This window comes from Leptidea sinapis, chromosome 15, assembly GCF_905404315.1.
Source record: "Leptidea sinapis chromosome 15, ilLepSina1.1, whole genome shotgun sequence".
Taxonomy (NCBI): domain Eukaryota; kingdom Metazoa; phylum Arthropoda; class Insecta; order Lepidoptera; family Pieridae; genus Leptidea; species Leptidea sinapis.
Window position 1 is genome coordinate 12,542,135 of NC_066279.1, and position 20,824 is coordinate 12,562,958.

The 20,824-nt window shown below is 35.8% G+C and overlaps 2 protein-coding genes across 2 annotated transcripts in view; one reads left to right on the top strand and one right to left on the bottom strand.

Moving 5' to 3' along the window:
* LOC126968334 (uncharacterized) overlaps nt 1–18,604 on the top strand; it is a 70,326-nt gene extending 51,722 nt beyond the window's left edge. The window contains exons 4-10 of the mRNA XM_050813303.1: nt 5,564–5,670; nt 6,838–6,986; nt 9,055–9,135; nt 11,154–11,303; nt 13,762–13,909; nt 15,006–15,141; nt 16,313–18,604. Coding sequence (XP_050669260.1) covers nt 5,564–5,670; nt 6,838–6,986; nt 9,055–9,135; nt 11,154–11,303; nt 13,762–13,909; nt 15,006–15,141; nt 16,313–16,503 — 962 coding nt within the window. The 3' untranslated portion in view covers nt 16,504–18,604. The remainder of the gene's footprint in view (nt 1–5,563; nt 5,671–6,837; nt 6,987–9,054; nt 9,136–11,153; nt 11,304–13,761; nt 13,910–15,005; nt 15,142–16,312) is intronic.
* LOC126968358 (60S ribosomal protein L38-like) lies at nt 2,535–2,807 on the bottom strand. Its single transcript, XM_050813348.1, has one exon. The coding sequence runs from the start codon at nt 2,760–2,762 to the stop codon at nt 2,550–2,552; it is 213 nt and encodes a 70-aa protein (XP_050669305.1). The 5' UTR covers nt 2,763–2,807; the 3' UTR covers nt 2,535–2,549.
* Nucleotides 18,605–20,824: the final 2,220 nt, after the last annotated feature.

A 20,824-nucleotide genomic window follows, 5' to 3' on the forward strand; every position in this document is an offset into this window, starting at 1 on the left:
GAAAAACCCAAACATTCTGAGTGGCACTACAATTTAGGTTAGTGCCGTAATTTGTTAGTGCCAAGAATCCTGTCTTGTTCCTTATCGTCGTAAAATAAATATTAGATTTACGAGATAATGTAAAATGGTTGATAAATAATTAGAGTATATTAGTAGTACCTAAAAGCTCGATAGCACGTGACCAATTAAGATTTGTCAATGTGTGGGTTAGTTTGTTAGTTAGTTTAATATTCAAAATACTAAGGCGCTAATAACATACGTGGCTGGCTGTTTACGACTTTTCAATAAAAATAGGTTGCAGTAACAATAGATTCGCTTTCCACTAGCGTTTTCTTCTTATCTCATATGTGATGTAGATAAGATACATATGTATACTTCCATACAATTAACTTTCACACGTGCTTATACAGAGGTGAAAGTTTATATTTAAACATAAGATAGTGAAGTGAAGTTCATTAATATGGAGTCACATGGATACATTGATAAATCCATTTCATCCGGAAGACGTCCACTGCTGGACAAAGGCCTCCCCCAAAGATCACCATGACGATCGGTCCTGCATTTCCCTCATCCAACCTACTCCGGCAATTTTCAGTTCATCGGTCCATCTTGTGGGAGGCCTAACAACTCTACGTCTTGGCCATCTGTCCGTCGAGCTATGTGCCTTACACACTGCCACTTCGGTTTCGCAACTAGCTGGGCTAAGGAGGAGGCTATGTCGCAGGGAAGCTCCGAGCATAGCCCTCTCCTTGCCTTCTGAGCGACAATGACCTTCCTCATAAGGCCCATCGGAAGCGACCACGTCTGCCTTCCGTATGTCGTCACTGGCAACACGCACTGGATAAAAACCTTCGTCTTCAGACACTGCGGTATTTAGGACAAGAAGATTTTACGGAACTTTCCGAACGCTGCCCATCCGTGTTGGATTCGACGAGTGACCTCTATCCCGAAATTGGACCTGCCTAACTGGATTATTTGTCTAAAGTAGTCTTACTCGTCACTAATTTCGAGAGTACAGTTCCCAACTGCTATGGGTGTAGGTGCGACATGGGCATTAGACATGGTCTTCGTCATGTCCATGTTCATTTTGAGACCTACTCCTAGGGAAGCTGTATTGAGGCCATCGATATTTAGTTTGCCATGATTGCGATATTGTCTGCGAATCGAAGGTGAGTGATGTATTCGCCGTTGATCGGAACCTGGCTTGCACAGGAAGCTGGAAGTCGTCGAACCTGCGTACGAGACGAGTCGTGGAAACCCTAGAAAACAGCTTAAAATTGATATGGGTCTAAGGTCTTCAAAGCGTTTTATCGCCCTTTTTGAATATTCTTCAAAAACCACTATACCTCCGTGCATGCATACGGCGTTTTGCCCTCGAGAATGACAGAATTGATCTTAAGCATAGGAGTACCACCAGCTCTCAGAAGCTCGGCTGTAATTCCATCATCACCAGGCGCCTTGTTGATTTTAGGCTGTTTTAGGGCCTTTAGGAGATATCTTCGTATAGAGTCGGGTTAATTTGGCTCTGATTGATAAATAGGGTAAAATAATATATGATTTTGGATAGGGAAACATAAAAATAATTTCTTGCTACATAAGATATTATTATTTTATTACTATTACATATTTATTCTGCTGGTGGTTTGCCTTTTTTTTAAAAGCGCGCCTGAGTGATTTGCCAGGCTTCATCATCCTCGCTTAAATATGCTGCTATAACTGCTTGTGGCAGGGACGTTGGGCGGGTCCTTCCCTTCCCTAAAATATGATCGAGGCAGGCGATGGCTGGTACATGCGTCACGCTCGTGAACGGGCGCTACTTGTGATGGCAGGATTATCCTGTTACCAGAAACTCTGCTTTGTATTTTTATTATTTATTTATTGTAATTAAAGTTATTTTTATATAATCGCGAATAAATTGCTCGCATAATGCATTTATTTATTATACTTACTAGAGTTAAACCGGTTTGAATGTATTTGGCTACGATATGACCTGTTTATACATAATTGCAAGTAACGTAGCGATCTCTAATACTAAAAGGCATAAAAGGCATTTATTTTCTCAAAATTGATTCCTTAAGAATTCTTTTTGGTGTCATTTCTAATATACTAGATACTACTACCGCTTCAGAAACAAACTTCGCTCTGAGAGAGAAGAAGCGGCGCAAGAAACTCTCCCAGCATTCTTTTTTTGCGCTCTTTTCAATAAAAATATACAATATTGTACAGTAATTTCTATCGCTATAAAAAATCATAATCTAGTTAGTCCCAGGCTGTCCGATCATTTAGATATTCAGCTGTGGAGTATTTTTTTATAAAAAATTTAAATTTATTTATCGATAATGCCTGAACAGTTGCTGGAAGTTTATTATAAAAGTGTATACATTTGTCCTTAAAGCTATTATGTATCTTATGAAGCCTACTAGAATGAGTTACAAGCAATCCCTTGTTTCTAGTGTTATAATAAATAAAATCACTATTAAGAGCAAAAAGTATGTATACAAATAGCAAACTTTTCGGAACATTAGTACAGAGTTTTTATACCTAACATATCACTTAAACTCCTTGACTTGTAGACCTGGAGGTAAACTTTGCTTAAGCTTCTCTGCCTTCTCCTTGTCTCTGATGACCAGTGTGTACAGGAAACGAGAGCATCTCACCTTGAACTTGACATTCTCTGCGTTCTTCTTTATCTTTACAGATTTTGCGTCTTTCCTTCGGGCTTTCAGAAGGAAGTCTTTAATGTCTTTTATTTCACGCGGCATGTTAAAAATATCTGGCGGCACAGCTGTCAAACAAAACTAAAAAAAAAAAAGTTGAAATGACCGGTTAAGTTAACAATTTTTTTTTATTCTCATCGAATTTAAATTATTACTCCTTTTTATTTAAATAACTTTTATCTAAATGCTTGATGATTTAACGCTTAGATTTCTGATAAGAGATCAAGTTAAATTTAATGACTTATTCAGTTAATTAATATGTTGATGAGTTTTAACTTATTGAATTGCGTGTAGGTAATTGTAACCATCTTTTTCCTTACGTAAAATTTACATTTCTTATAATTTATTCGTGACCTTCGCAGAGCTCATTTCAGTCCCCCAAAAAGCTAGCTTATGTAAAAAATACAGGTATAATACATGCATTTTTGTTCTTTAAAAGGTATTTTATTTAAATACAAGCTGACATTAATATTGAATTTAATACGGCTGAAAATAAAATAATTAAAATTTTTGGGGTATGAAAAATAGATGACAACCGAGTCCGAGACCTCTCAAATATATCATACATAAAATTTATCCTACTACAATACGAGCATTATATTCAATTGCCATCTTGCAACTCACAGTCAAGTCAACCGGTGAAAATTTGAGGTTGTATGAATTTTTAATGCTGAATCATATTAAAATAAAAAAACAAAAAAAATCTTCCCTTCTCATTTAGGGGGATGAAAAATAGATGTTGTCTGATTCTCAGACCTACCCAATATACACTCTTATTTAAAATAAAATCAGTTTAGCCGTTTAGGAGGAGTTTGGTAACAAACACCGCGACACGAGAATTTTATATATAAGACTAGCTGACCCAGCAAACGTTGTATTACTGATATTAAAATCGCGATACAAAAGTAACTGTTGATCGTAGATGGGTGAAAAGTTGAAGTTGTAGGTATTTTTTAATGCTGACTCATAAACAAACAAATTTAAAAAAAATATCAAAAAAATAAAAAATAAATTTGGCGTGGACCACCCTTAGCATTTAGGGGGATGAAAAATAGATGTTGTCCGATTCTCAGACCTACCCAATATACACTCTTATTTTCAAACAAATCAGTTTAGCCGTTTAGGAGGAGTTTGGTAACAAACACTGCGACACGAGATATTTATATATATATAAGATGTAACACTCGCGTTAATCGACGAAAATACTATTTAAAATAAAATGTTACATCCCTGATGGTAAAATCTACATTTTACGTATCTGTTCTTACGATTTAAGTGCAATATACTATAGTAATAAAGCGTGTACACCTTCCTTTAAGGCCGGCAACGCTCCTGTGTTTCCTCTGGTGTTGTAAGAGAATGTGGGCGGCGGTGATCACTTAACACCAGGTGACCCGTACGCTCTTTTGTCCTTCTTTTACATAAAAAAAAACTATACGGTGTTGTCCACATCCTTATTGAAGTTGTACTTCTTTTGGCGCATTAAGGAAAAATTATCAGTGTTGATTTTACGATGCGCGCGCTCACACCATCACTCAAATTCGACACCCTGACGTTAGCTGGTCAACTAGACCATTTGTATCATACTTCAGCTACCAAGCCTCTATATACTATTACTCATATAATATGTCTACTAAACCACAACGAGAATTAAATTAATTACAAAATATTTTCTTTCTAATTGTATAAAAATAATATAATTATATTCAAATAATCTTTATTTAAATCATGCGGTATAATTATATTTTCAGTGGTTGTATTTAATACATTCTTTATTACAATATTGTTTTTTAATATCGAATTAGTGAAGCTTATAATGTAAATTTTAATCATATTGACATTTTGTTAAAAGCCAAATAGTACAAGCATTGAAATCAACTAATACCTTTTATATTGTTCAAAAGTTTTAGTTTATTGCACTTTTTTCACTCTTTTTTTTTGTATCTTTTAAATTTTAACCTTGTAAATGTTTATCATTCGCAATTGTTATTATTAATCTGTGGTTAACGGTGCTGTTGGCACATTTAGTATTACCTTATAATGTACTTTAGTAAGTAAAATCAAATGTTTCAATGTTTGTTAACCCCAATAAATAAAATAAAATAAAAAAATATCTTTGATCTGGTGCACCCCAGTATCGACCTGATCAGTTTAACCGCGTACAATGCAGAACTGCTCGAATTGTCAAGAATCCAGTGCATGGCTCGATTACTACGCGTTACATATAGAAGTCAATCCATTGTCTGTCTATTATCGCATTTATCACAAGTCGCGTTCCGGACAGCTGTTTGACCTGATTCAAGCTACTGAAATCTTTGCTTGTCAAACCACAAACTCGGATATCAACTGCGTTCCTCTACAGTGCAATTTTCAAGGAACTTCTGTCTCAACTAAATTCTGGAAAGAGATTTCTTGAACGGTGTTTCCAGTACGATGGATTGATAAATAGAGATATTTATTTCACTATTATTACCTAAGTAATCTTGTTACATATATGAAGTCGGTGTTCGATGTAATATTTTTTAATACTGTTTAGTTACTTATTAGGCAAGGCGTTAAGGAAAATCAAATAAATACATATAAACGTTTACAAATACCAGTATTTTGCATGTAGTATATGTATACATAACCAAATAAATACCCGAGACAGACGATATCCAAGATGTTTCATATTATTTTTTTATGAAAATAAGGGACGAGACGAGCAGGACGTTTAGTTTTGATACGCCCTACCCATTACAATCCAGTGCCGCTCAGGATTCATGAAAAACCCGAAAAATGTAACAACAACTTCTTGCGTGTACACACATTTTTTTTCATTACATGATTATCCTTGGGTTTTCCAGATTACTCACCATGTCAACCAATAAAAGAAGGATCTACACATATATACATGCTGGATCTACAGAACTATCCCAAGTGTGCTGTGATGAGGATTCTCAATAAAATTACGGTAAGTAATGTGACTGTAAAATATTATTTACTGTACAAATTACATTTCTAACCAAAATTTATGAACGATGCGGGATTCACATTCTCTTGCAACACCAGGGGAATCACAGGGGTGTTGCCGGGGTTTAAGGAAGGTGTACGCGCTCTTTTTGATGTCGTATCGTCCCGCACAAGGAAGCTCTTTCCACAGCTTTGTAGTACGAGGAACAAAGCTCCTTGAAAACCACACTGTGGAGACGCACACATCCAGATGGTGAAGATGATTTCCTAACTTGTGGCGTGTCGTGCGAAGGTGGAATTCAGCGGCAGTAATCAGGTTAAACAGCTCTTCGGAACACTCCCCTTGCAAAAGCTTGCAAATAAACACGGGAAACATTATACGTCCGAATTAATTATTCGTAAGCAATATTTGCAAAAATTTTGCATATTGTTGGTTTATTCTCAGGTATAACTTTATACCAAGTTTATTTGTAAGGCAGTACATGTTTAATATATTGCTGGTTATCATCTGGTCATGAGGAATACATAACGAAGATACAATTGGGTCACCTGATGTTACATGATCACTACAGCCCATATATTATATAGGCTGTAGCCTGTAAGCATCGGATTAACGTCCATATGAATTTGAAAACCGAACACGCTTGTGACGTGTGGGCTAGTTGCGATTGGTTAAAGATGGATGGATCGAGTTATTTTCTCTCTGACTGTCTGTGAAGAGTTACTGGTCCTCGACCACATTGTTTTTACTTGCATTGTTATATTATATAGGCTTAGTTGTTATATGATTTAAAAGATGGACTGGGAGTGTTTTATCAGTTCTTTCCCCATGTCAAGGCCCCTTTACGACCTGATGTAGCTTCATAACGTTTTCCAAGTGTTGTTGCTATATGTTACGTCATTGTCACTCCCTAAGGTAATTAAATATATTTAAATTTGATTTGTTTACCTTGATTTACACATCGGCAATCATAATACACTATTTGAGCTGTCTAACTATAACGGACGGAATCTTGCTACTAAGGTCTCCGTATCTTACCTTCGGATAAGAAACTTTCAACAGGGTCTTGACGAAAGTAAAATAAAGTGACCTATATTTCTTTAAAAGGGATACACAACTCTAAAATGTAAGCAGGATTTTGAAATAGCGTATATTTTGACTTTTCAGGGGAAACGGACCTACTACCACAAGATAGTTATAGAAAATGCATCACGTGATAAGGAAACGGTGATAGTGAGGTGCGAGGTGACGAATAAACAACACACACTTGCCAGAAGGGCTGTGGAACCTTTCCCTTTGGACTTTAGCGAGCCAGAGTAAGTACAAACATACATAGTACGAGTAACTAACGCAATGTTTTTTTTAATGACAATAAGGGGTGAGACAAATAGGACGCTGATGGTAATTGATACACCCTGCCCATTAGAATGCAGCGACGTTCAGGATTCTTGAAAAACCTAGAATTTCTGAGCAACACCACAATTGCGCTCGTCACCGTGAGACATAAGATGTTAAGTCTCATTTGCCCAGTAATTTAACTAGCTACGGCGCTCTTCAGACCGAAATACAGTAATAATTACACATTACTCCTTCACGGCAGAAAAAGGCGCCGTTGTAGTACCCATAATCTAGCCGGCATCCTTTGCAAGAGAGCCTCTCACTGGTAAATGCCCTTAGTCGGCTCTTACGACACCCTTGGGCCTGTGACTATGCTATTTTTTTATCTCTTAAGAACAACTTGTGTACATTTAAATAGACTAGCAACATTTGTTCAAATACTTTTGTCGAAACGTAATACTACGTAAGAAAATCCATCCTTACTCTCTGATATTACATTGGCTAACATCATTTTCTTGAGGACTTCAATAAATTTTCGTTTGGGTACCAAGGGCGTAGCGAAGTACGGGAAGGAGGGGGTCGCTGCTGTTGGCTGCTAGGTCTGAGAGCTATAAAGCTGATCTAAGTCTACGTAGAACTTAACTGAGTTCAAGGTTGGCATAAAATATGATTTGGTGTTTATAGTCATTTGACAGCTGAGATTATACTGAGCATAATCTAAGACAGCCCAATGCAAAATTCAGATGTGCTTTTAATCACACTCAGCAAAGTCTTACGTAAGTGAAGTCTACTGAGCAAAGTCTACGTACGCTATATATAGCCTTAGAGTAGTAGTGGAATTCACCATTAACTTTGTATCTATGAACAGTGCTTCTGCCTTTCGTGGTTGTATGGAAACCAATCAATCGCAATATAATTGGAATGGATTTGGAAGATTTCACGTAATCCCTGTAATACATGCAATAGACTCGTCATGTATGCTGTCTGGTGTCACGTAACATTGTGAATAATTACTGCGGTTTGAGTGCACATCGTACATAATGCTGCATAACGTCATAGTATTCTATTCCACATAAATACCATTGCCAAGCTAAAAGGTTTAAAATTAGATATCCAGTAAAAAAAGTTGCAAAACACAATTTTTTTTTATGAAATAAATAATAAACGAGCAGGACGTTCAGCTGATGGTAATTGATACGCTCTGCCCATTACAATGCACTGCTCAAGATTATTCAAAAACCCAAAAATTCTGAGTGGCACTACAACTGCGCTCGTCACCTTGAGACATAAGTCGTCAAGTCTCATTTGCCGAGTAATTTCAGTAGCTACGGCGTCCTTCAGACCGAAACACAGTAATGTTTACACATTACTGCTGCGCCTTTGTGGTACCCATAATCTAGCCGGCATCCGATGTAAAGCAGCCTCCTACTTCGACAAAGATCAAAGAATGGGCTTCAAATACATTATATTAAAACTACATCGCAACATAATATGCGTTTGTGTCTTCGTTTGTTTGTGCATTGTTTTTCTATAATTTATTAACAGTCAGAAAAATAACGGGTTGCACTCTGGGAGTGCCGGCAGATGTGAAAATTTGAACATTAACGATGTGCCATTTTGAATATTTTGGAATGGTTAGGGAATAATTTCGCACAAATTGCTTTATTTATCACTATACTCGTAAAAGTACTAGAATTTATAAAAATGATAATTTATATTACATAAAAACTTTAACACTTCAGAACTATTACAATTATTTTACATTAAAAAGCTTATCTCTCAGAAAAATCAACTTTCATCGATAATTTCAACGACTGTCTAACGAATTTTCGATCAGGTCACGTGTCCTGACGCGAGTTTAGCATCTTATACCCATCCCAAGAAAAGTGCTCAACGGCGCTAAAGAAGTTTTCACTCCAGACATATAAGTCGATTTTAACCTCCTTAACCGTATAAGGTATTCCTGTATTATTTTAGCAGTGCGGAACGCAAAAAGGGATTAGAAGATTTCGTTTCACGCATTAATATAATTATTATTATTTCCAGCGTACTGGATATCACAAGATACGAAGAGGGCCGAGCACCGGAACCAATATTGGGAGCGATTGTCAAACAAAACGGAAAGCAGTAAGTCTAAACATATAATGAAAATGGTCTTTGTTTGAGGCTGAATCACTCCTTAAACACTGATCGTGTCGACATGAAACAACCACCATTAGATGCAAAATTTATCCTAGATGGTTTATGGCTACTTATTTTTCGAATTCCAACGTTCCATCGTTTTTTTTTCCTTTTTAAATTCACCCAGCGAAGCGGGCGGGAACAGCTAGTATATTTATAAAGACCAGGCTTACGCGAACTAATATTTTTGTATATCACTGAAAGTGGACATTGTGAGAGGTTGAAAAGAAGAAGATAGACTCTAGAAGTGTGGTGCTGGAGGAAGATGCTTCGTTTATCGTGGACCAAATTTCGTACGAACTTTTCGATGCTCCAGCAACTAAAAATCACAGTTTATTTTCCAAAGTGCAATACCTCATTTTCACCTTCTTTGGACACGTACTGAGGCAGCCAGTCGTAGAACGCCTTGTCGTTCAGGGTGTAGTAGAGGGCATAAGACCGCGCGGAAGGTTACCTATGCGATGGACCGACCAGATCAAATCTGCTGTGGGCGACCCCGTGCATGAATGCACTCGAATGACTTCTAACAGAGAGAGATGGCCAGAATTCGTGAGGCGCTTTTCATCTGCTCCTATTGAAACTTCTTGACAATCACGACCACTCTGTTGACAGGCGCTCTTGACAGCATATCGTCCGAAAAGGAAACTTTTAAGGGCCATCATTTATTTTAATTATTTCATATTTTAATTGTAAAATAGCTGTAAGTTTCCCAAATAATTATATTCCATTTTTTCAATAATAATTTAATTAAAACACTTTTACACAAATAATCTAAGCAATACTGGACAACTTATACTATGTGGTCCACGCAACTAGATATACATACCTAGGTATCATGAAAATGTTTAGAAAATTAAAAATAGCTTAATGTAGAAAGTTGCCAATACTCTTATTGTTTTTCAAAGTAATCTCCGTTCCTCTCTACACATCGTCGCATTCGATGGAACCACTGAGAAAAGCAGTGGGCCCATTCTTCCTTTCTTTCTATAAAATTTTCGTACGCTTTCACCGCATCTTCAGGGCTCGTAAAGCGAATACCTCAAATTTTATCTTTAGTTCTTGGGAATAAACAAAAATGTCTGCAGTAACTGTCCTTCCCTCTTCTAGCACAACTGTCACGAAATGACCTTTCCGACCAAAGATTGAGGCTAACATCTTTTTTCCTTGACATCTTCTTTTATTTACCTTAGTTGGCTGATCCTCGAAAGGAAACACCCACTGAGCTGATTGTCGTTTGGTTTGGGGTTAGTAGCAATATATCCCGCTTTCATCGCCTATGACGATGTCAAATACAGCATTTGTGTCACCGCCGTTGAACTTATCTAACATTTGGCGACACCAGTCCATGCGAAGGTGTTTCTGGTCGTCGGTTTAAGTATGGGGAATCCATCTGGTACAAAGCTTCCTGATTCCTAGATATTCGTGTAATATTTTTTGAACTTGACTCATACCAATAGCCTAGGCATGCCCGTATCTTCTGATAGGTCACTCTCTTATCTTCTTCTATCATGCGTCGCACAGCACTGATGCTATCTTCAGTAGTCGCTGTTAATGGACGTCCCTCACGCGGATCATTTGATTGCTACGTCCACGCGTAAACTCGTTAAACCAATTGAAAATAGTTGCACGAGATGGGGCTGCATTAAGAAATGCTAATCGCAGCCTATCATAGCTTTTTTGTTGAGTAGGCCCACAACGAAAGTCATAATAAATCATTGACCGAAAATTTTCTCGCGTTAGCTTCATTTTCACGTGTAACAAGAGATTTAGATTTGCCACCAATTCACAAAAAATGACAAATGAATGCAATGTTCATAATACATTAGGTTACCAAAGAGTTCTAAAATTGAAATTCAAAAAAAGTTTTCATTAGCAATGTTTCAAACTGGCCAGTTCTAAACGTTTTCAGTTCTACCCACGTATATATAATTCGGGCCATGTTCATTATTTAACTTTACTTTCAGAGTATCAGGCGAGATATCCGTTAGCCCTGGAACACCCCTCTCGATGGAAATATTCCTGGACAACTCTTCGGCACCAGTTTATGGCTTGTTGGTCAACTACATGCATGTTACTGACACTGGAAAACAGCAGGAAACTATTATATTTAACGGGTGAGTAGATCTTCTGTTGAACTAAATCCCTTCTCTTTTAATCCATTCAGATTTGTATAATTGGTTTAAGCCCTGATCCGATAAGTTTCTGATTATTATGATATCCAAAAATATGCAGAAGCTCATCAACATAGACTTCACCATTAGGTGAATGTCGAGGCAATCCAGCTCCTTGACAACACTGATATGTTCTAACTATTATGTTCCCTAATTGAAAGAAAAAAATTATGACATAAGTAATCAGGTTAACATTAGATCTTTCTTCTAGATACAACCAAGCTGTGGAATAAACTATCCTTGTAAGTTGTACGGTATTTCCGCGATGATACGAGGATATAATGAAATTTAAGTATATTACAGGTAGCGATATAATTAAAATCTTCAAATTAATTAACCTAAAAAATACAAAAGACCTATGGGGCCATTTGACTAATATTGTAAAATACATACTTGACATCAGTGCTGCCCGTTTTTAGTAAAATTTTTGAAAAACTTTTGCTTCAACAGCTACAAATGCATTTTTGTAAATTAATGAACAAAAATCAGTTTGGTTTCACTAGGGGCTTATCAATAATTAATACGGGTACTAGACTCATTGAGCGCATCTTTGACGCCTGGGAAGAGTCACAGGATGCATTGGGCATTTTTTGTAATTTGTCAAAAGCATTTGACTGCGTCCACCATGAAACTTTACTCCTAAAACTAAAACATTATGGAGTGAAAAATAGAGCCCTAAATCTGTTAAAATCATATTTAAGCGAAAGAGTTTAGATAGTCGATGTAAATGGCAAACGGTCTTCGGGTAAACCTGTGGGAATAGGTGTTTCACAGGGTTCTATTCTCGGGCCTTTCTTGTTTCATATATATATTTACGATCTACCGTTTGTGGTAGATGATAGCCATGAGATTGTATTGTTTGCTGATGATACTTCACTTATTTTTAAGTGAAGCGACGTGCGAATATTGATGCCGAGGTAAGCAATGCACTGTCAAAGATAGTGCGTTGGTTTGAGACGAATAATCTGCACTTAAACAGTAAAAAAACAAAGTGTTTACGGTTCATTACACCAAACACAGCGGAGGTACAAACCAACGTACTTATAAATGACCAGAGATTGGAACTTGTGGAAACTACGGTCTACTTGGGTATCACATTAGATAAAAAGCTTCAGTGGGGTCCACATATTACCCATCTAGCAGATAGACTCAGCTCTGCGGCATATGCAGTTAGAAAGATTAGAGGGTACACGAATGTTGCGACCGCTAGATTAGTGTACTTTAGTTATTTTCACAGCATCATGACGTACGGTATATTACTATGGGGTCATGCTGCTGACATTGATATAGTGTTTGCTCTGCAAAAGAGAGCTGTTCGTGCTATATATCAGCTTGGTTATAGACAGTCTCTCAAAGAAAAATTTAAAGAAATAAATATTATGACTGTTTATTGTCAGTACATTTATGAAAATTTAATATATGTTCACAAAAATCGTCACCTTTTTGCTCTTAATAGTGATTTTCATTACTATAACACTAGAAATAAGGGATTGCTTGTAACTAATTCTAGTAGGCTTCTAAGATACATAATAGCTTTAAGGGTAAATGTATACACTTCTACAATAAAGTTCCAGCCAATAAATTTAAATGTTTTATAAAAAAATGGCTATGTCGTAAATCCTATTACTCCACTGCTGAATATCTAAATGATCGGACAGCCTGGGACTAGATTGTGATTATTTTATAGCGATAGAAACGACTGTACAATATTGTATATTTTTATTGAAAAGAGCGCAAAAAAAAGAATGCTGGGAGAGTTTCTTGCGCCGCTTCTTCTCTCTCAGAGCGCCATTTGTTTGTTTGCCAGTTGTTTGCCATACTACCGCTTCGGTAGTAGTATCTAGTAGTATAAGAAATGACATCAAAAAGAATTCTAAAGGAATCAATTTTGAGGAAATAAATGCCTTTTATGCCTTTTTATGCCTTTATGGCTTAAAGGCCGCTCGATTCTCCTTCTATACGAAAACTTCAACACAATAACGATCAAGTAGTGTGGTCGTAATATCCTATATGGTCTTCTCAATGGCTGTTATTTTTCCGAACATACTGTAAATATGTTATGTCATTCAGAAATGCTTAGAATATTTTTTTATATATTAGACACATTTTTACACAAATTACCTTGCTCCAAATTAGGCATAGCCTGTTGCAAGACTACGGTTTAGTACGATACTGCTTACATAAACATATATAAAAACAAATAAATATCCATGTCTCGAAAACAAATATTTATCATATTAATGTTTGTACCTACCGTGATTCAAATCCGGGACTTCTAGCTTAGAAGGCAGGGCTACTAACCACTGGGCTGTATGGTCGTCGATTTTGAATTTGAACTTGAGTTGGGAGCTTGATACCGAATACGTTCAAATTAAAATGTGTGAATATTGTGACGTTTCAGATGTTCTGTGGACCCGTATCTATTTGACAACTTCCTGACAAATGACGGTGATAACTTAACGGCTAAGTTCAGAGCCTTCAAGTTCCCGGACACAACGTACGTGCAATTTAAGGGGACAGTCAATGTCTGCTTGGATAAATGCCAGGGGGTAAGTTTTATCATGATTAATATTTCATGCTTGCTTTGCCCATATATATCCGCAAAACCAGGGGTCAAGAGATGCGTTGCCGGCATTTATGCTCTTTTCTTGAAGGTTCCTAGGTCGTATGAATTCGAGAAAGCATCAGCCGATTATTGATTCCACAAAGTGGCTAGACGTGGCAAGAAATTTCTAGACAACCGCGCGGTTGTGGACTGCTAGATGTCAACATGATGTGGATGAAATTTCGCATTTCGACGTAATGTCGGGTGGTGGAATTCGGCCGCTGGTATCAACCTGAACAAATCCTCTGAGCACTCCCCAATAAATGCGGTAGAAGATGCAGAGAGAACCCACATCTCATCACACCTCACTACGCAACACCAAAGAATCGAGCCGATCAGAGATGATCATGTTTTTGTGTATGGTGGTTCATTGCCCCAGTTTCGTTCAAATAAAAATTATTCTCATTAAGACATTGTCACTTACCTTCGGTACCTTTATAATGCAATACAATGTAAATATAATTAACAATTATTCACTCAAGTTTCCAAAATGTTACATTATATATATATACACATATACATAAATAAAATTGAAAAATTATTATTATTATTATAGTATGTGAATCACAGTCGAATGCTTTTTTTAGGTCGAAAAAATGCCTTGGGCCATATTTCCTCGATGATTGTTTGTTTTTATTTAAGTGACTAAATCTTGAACTGAAACTGAAATCCATAATTTTAAGTTTCAAAGAAATATTCGATATTGACTTGATGTTCAACTTTTTAACATTAGCTTTAACTATATTTGCCAAGGAATACGATGGTGCGACAAATTTCCCAGTCTATGTTAAAGTCAGCGTTACTATTAACGTTAAATTTGACTTACATCTTAACTATAACAGCTAATATGATGTTACGCAGCCTAAAATAACTATACGTGGATACAGTATGTGATTATCAAAAATTTTTTTTTTTAATTTTTCAATATTTGCACAACATTTTTCAGCACATATATATTTTCCAATCTCGTCCGAAATTTTTACAATATTAAATTTTCCTGCCTCATCTGAAGCATTTACATTAACATTACATTTTTCCAGGTGCAATGCAGCAATGGCGTGACTGGTTTTGGAAGAAAGCGTCGTGAGATATCGAGTACGAATGCGAACAAAGTATACGAGGTGTCGTTGACAACATTCATCAAGGTGGACTATCTCGACGGGAACAAAGAAGCAGGTTTGTTGAATTTTATAATACATTTGTTTTGAAAATTTACTGGGATCATGTTGTAATCCTATAGCATATTATACATCGCTCCACAAAAGACTACTAACTGTGCGTAAACGACGTAGTAGGCATAACAACGTGTGTGTTTGTTACGAAAATTATGATCATCACAGTTTCTAGAAAATTCATTTATGGACGTATGTACGTATTACCTTCCTTCCTAGAGTGAAATGGTGGGTGAACTAAAATTATCTCATGGTTTTTGTCCTCCTCCTCCTCGCGTCGTATTCCTCGTTGCTGATGGTCGTTATTTCTCCGAGGGTTCAACTTTTTGACAGTAGTTCGCCATCTGTGTCTTTAGCCACGTGCAGTGCGTCATGTAGTCCGATATCCAGACATGTGCGGACTTGGTCAGACCATCTTATAGGGCTGTGACCTCTGGGGCGTCATCCGTCTACCTTCACAGTAACCATCAGTTGTTCGAGGTTGTGGCCATCTTTTCTGGTGATATGTCCAAAGAACTCTAAGATTCTACGTAGGAAGATGGATGAGAGTCTGGTTTTTAAACCTAGAGTGTGCAAGATGGATTGGTTGGTGCAGAATGCTGTCCAAGGGGTTGGAAGCATCTTCCTCCAGCACCACATCTCAAAGGCATCAATCCGATCTGCTGATGCTTTTTGTGCGCCACTATAATTTTGAAACACCGACGTATCAACCAATATGCGGTGCGATTCTTTTACTGCCAATTTGTTCGGCAAATTATTACTACGCAGGTAGTTTACAGCATTGGAGTATAGGTATAGGTTTGTGATGTATAATGTAGGATTTGATATGACGTAAAGTTTTTTTTTATGATAGGAGATTATGTGGTTTATAATGATTCACATGCGATGTTGGAGGTTCGGGTATTGAAATGATTATAGTCTGACTGCGATAATAAGCCCCTTTATTATGCAATACATCTACTTATATATTAGTTGGAGAACACACTACACGCCAGTGCTTTTTTTACGTGTACTATAAACATTACCTTCGATTCGGGATTGTCAAAACTTTTACGTCAAAGCATTTGTAATCTCAGTCCACAGAATACCATTAACTCTTAAATTTTGTTAATTTATTTCATTGTTTATTCAAATTATCATTAATCGTGTTCAAAGACAATATAAACTTTTTTCAGAGGACGTCTACGCGCTGTTGAAAAATTTAAAAGTAGCCAATCAGATGCTAGGAGACTCTGAAGCAAGTAACGCTACTGTGGTAGAACCTACCATAGACTACGGAATTCTATATACAGCCACGGCGAATGCAAACAGTTTCGAATTTAGCGTTTCACTACTTATTGTATCACTTAGCTTGCTATTTAAATAGTTACTAATTTAGTTAGTCGTTAGTCGGTACAATTATTGTAAGCCATTAATTAAAACTTAAAATAAGTCTATGGCTAAATTTTTATTCAAGGTTTAAGTTCTTTTTACAACGAACGAAATATATTCACAATTAAATACTCATAATTGTATAAAATTTATGTTTTTCAGCAATTTCTACCATAATAACATTCTAATTTTTCTAATCACCAAAATAGGCTAAGTACCAATATTTTGATTTATATAATTTACCTCTAATATAGATCAATCATCCGTCCCTAACTTTAGAGTAATGTTAAATAATATACAATTAAGTGCCTTCCTAATTAAGTTAATGCATCAGCATTTAAAGTTCACTAGTCCTAAAATAATTACTAAAATCTACCATTACCGTAGCTTTCTGCCTTTTTTAATTCGGCAGCACTGACTAAATTAAGTGTAATCACAGTGGCGTGAAAAAGACATTTGAATTTGGTTGATATGTAGAAAATTTTTAATATTATAATATTATGCTTTGAACGAATGAGTTTATATTTATTTTCATCACACTTGCTCGTAAATTGGATCTTAGAAATAAGTGTTTTATGATATCCGGGTTCAGAAGTTTTCTTAATTTTATTACTAAGATGAATAAATAAAACTTTTGAACAAAAAACAATTATTATAAATATAACGTAAATATTACTTATCTTTTTTGGATGGGTGGTTGATTACTACAATATTTTTTCACGCAAGTGTGTTGAAAATCTTATAATGAACCGCGTGTGTATTTGCACATCATAACACCCTCGATTTCCTTATCGCTCTCGTCTGCGACGCGCGAGCATACCACACGAGTGTAATGACCAGGGAGCGTACATTTCATGCCCGTTTCGTCATAATGACGTATTAATATAAACACACAGGATGTTACAAAAAATGTAGTGACAGATAGTCTATCAATCCTCTCAATCTTTCCATCCTGTATGTAGTTTGGCGTCATACGCCTGTCATCGGCATGATATGTACGCTCCCTGGTAATGACCAATATAGCACACTAGTTTCGTCATGTACTATTATAATACTTTATTGACAATGTGATGAAGAGTGGCCTTTATTTCCTGATAAACCTTTGGTAGAATCTCTATATTTACTTTTGGAATAGGATTGATTTACTTAAGTTTTAGCTCACGTAGCTTTATGGAATAAGCAAAGGAACTAGCACTATTGACTATTTTTGTTAGTCACACTTTTTAATATCTTAATTATATATTTTATCACCACATTGTAAATTTTGGCTTTATTAAAAATGGCAAGAAACTCAATGCCACTATTTTAAAACATTGACTGCGTCAGCATTTTAAAAAAAAGCACTTTACAGATTTACCTGAGCTGGGATATTCACTTAATAATAAAGTTGTATTTATTGTTGCTGAATATTTGTTACAGTAAATTAAACTTAAAAAGTATGTCATATAGTGCCACCAACTTATCTGTTCAGTACAGCTGCGTCTGTCGCCATTTTGACAACGTTTGTTTTGTAATTCCACGATACACGGCTAATAATTATTTTAGCGTTTTGTCTTTATGGCAATACCGAATTTACAACTAGAAACGCTCCGAACATGTTGGGGAATGTAGTAGTATAATAAAACCTCATTATGACATATTATGACAGTTGCATATGTGTACTGACTTCTGACGTGTTTAGCATGTGATCTAGAGTTTTAGTGGGATTTTATTCAAATTCGATTTACTATTGAAACAACTTTTAAAATTGACGAATAAAACAAACATATTGTTATATGTATTACATGATCTCTTAAAATATATATATTTTTAATAATACCCTAAAGGAACTAAATAAACTATTTTGAGAGTGAAGTGTTAGATTAAACAATCGAATCCAGATGTTTTTTAATCAAATAATGCGTCTTTTTTACTTTAGGCCGCTTTTCAGTGTAGCTTTGTTTGATATTTATTTAATAAAAAAAATATCGAAAGAACAAATAAATTGGGTAAAATAAATTTCGTAAATATCACTCATTACTAGTACTAAGATTATAAGATGGCGGTGCTTGTATTATTAATGTGATTTTTTAATACAATACAATATTAACAGACTATTTGGTGTTTTATTATAGTTAGTATATAAATGATTTGAGTTTTCTTTAGTGTTAATTCCGCCAATATTTGTCTTTAAACAATTCGACGCGTGTTTCGCCTCTACACAAAGCATCCTCAAGACGTGTTGTCTCGCCAAAATCTGGCACGACACTGGCAAAGAGGTCAGTTTAAAGACAAATATTGGCGGAATTAACACTAAAGAAAACTCAAATCATTTTTATTATTATGGATTTCCGCAAAGTAACGTCTACTCCAATAATTTTTTTTATAGTTAGATAGTATGTAAATTTTTTCGATTCAACTAAAGGGATTTACATAAAACATTAACATAAGAAGTAACGAGACGTGGAATACTTCAAGACGACATGTTTACAACACTCAAGGTGTCACATCTTTCTCAATTACTGTTCTTGAACAGTTTGTAATCTATACTTATATTATAAAGCTGCAGTGTTTGTTTGAACGCGCTAATCTCTGGTACTACTGGTCCGATTTGAATGATTATTTCAGTGTTGGGTAGTCCATTTATCGAGGAAGGCTATAGGCTATGTTTTTTTTTTCAAAATTAGGGATCCGTAATAAAATTGCTATTTTGTAACACAAGGTGTAAAATCGAAAACCTATTTTTGCGTGCGCTGCAAAAACTATTGACAATAGAACAAAATGATGTACAGGCTATAATATAGGCAATATTTTATTACTTATAAAACTATCGCGTGAATTACACTTTATATAGCAAAACAACTTTTGCCGGGTCAGCTAGTATATTATATAATAAACGACCTCTGTAGTAAAGCCTAATGGAACTGCGTTGTATGGTAATATTGACGATTCACTTTAATGTGTTCTTTGCCATTATATAGCATTATTACATTGTATCAAAAATATTGCATGAAATTCCAATAACTACTAGTAGATACTTAAATCTCTTTGTGTGCAAAGAACATACCATAGAAGTGCCATCTGTAACTGCCAAGCAGTAGTTATATTAGTGGATTTACTGGGAAACTGTTACTTAACATCTTATGTCTCAAGGTAACGAGTGCAATCACATTTTTTTCCATTTTATATGTATGCAGAGGCCAGCCGAACATAATAATTTTTTTTAAATGAAAATATGAGACGAGACGAGCAGGACGTTCAGCTGATGGTACTTGATACGCCTTACCCATAACAATGCAATGCTGCTCTGGATTTTTGAAAGACCCAACGCTCGTCACCTTAAGACACAAGATGTTAAGTCTCGTTTGCCTAGTAGTTTCGCTAGCTACGACGCCCTTCAGACCGAAACACAGCAATGTTTACACATTACTGCTTCACGGCAGTAATAGGCGCTGTTGTGGTACTCATAATCTAGCCGGCTGAAGTATATGCCATTCCACAGGAATCACAGGACCTATTCCAGCTATTTTGGTTATACGTCCTGAAAAATTTAGTAGAATTTCGTGTTCGCTGAGAACGCCACATATCTAGATGGTTAGGATGTAATTTGAGTATGTGGCGTAAGGTGCTAAGGAGGAATTCAACGGGAGGACTCAGAACTGTGTGATCTTGCATCACTCCCCGTGATAAATGCAGTAGTAAGTCACAACTTAACGATGTATGTTCACAAGTACTGTTGTTCAGAACTTACCAATGTTATATCGCCACTTCAAATCATAAAAAACATAGAATATTTCAGTCTTTTAATAGAACCATACAACTGATCGAACTAACAATTATTATTGTAACTACTCACTAAACGACAAAAATATTACAATTATTATTTTACAAATATAACTATAATTATACAGGTGACGGCTTCAATTGGATCAGAATAGAAACTAATCTGAGAATATGCAATACAAAAATTGCTATAACAATAAAAACATCCAAATAAATATGTTACAGTAAGACATTATTCTGTGGCAATCTATTGCTAATTAAAATGATTTCAAAAGATGATCTTTAGCGTTTATTTTTGAATTTATACTTCTTTAGGCGCGTTTTGAAAAAATTACGACAGTGAAATTTTAAGATGCGCGTGCATCACTGTAACACTGTTTTTTTGGTTTCTTCGTCCATTATTAGGACAGGCAAAGGGTTTAAGCCCATACAGCCGTATTCGTTATTTAATAATTTTACAAAATTAAATAATTTTACAAGATTTTTACAAAATTATATTTTCTAAAAACGAATAGCGCGAAGAATAAATCACTCCAATGATTTTTGCTTCATTA

Coding starts and splice junctions, on each gene's coding strand:
- LOC126968358 (XM_050813348.1), bottom strand. CDS start 2,762: ATGCCGCGTGAAATAAAAGACATTAAAGACTTCCTTCTGAAAGCCCGA.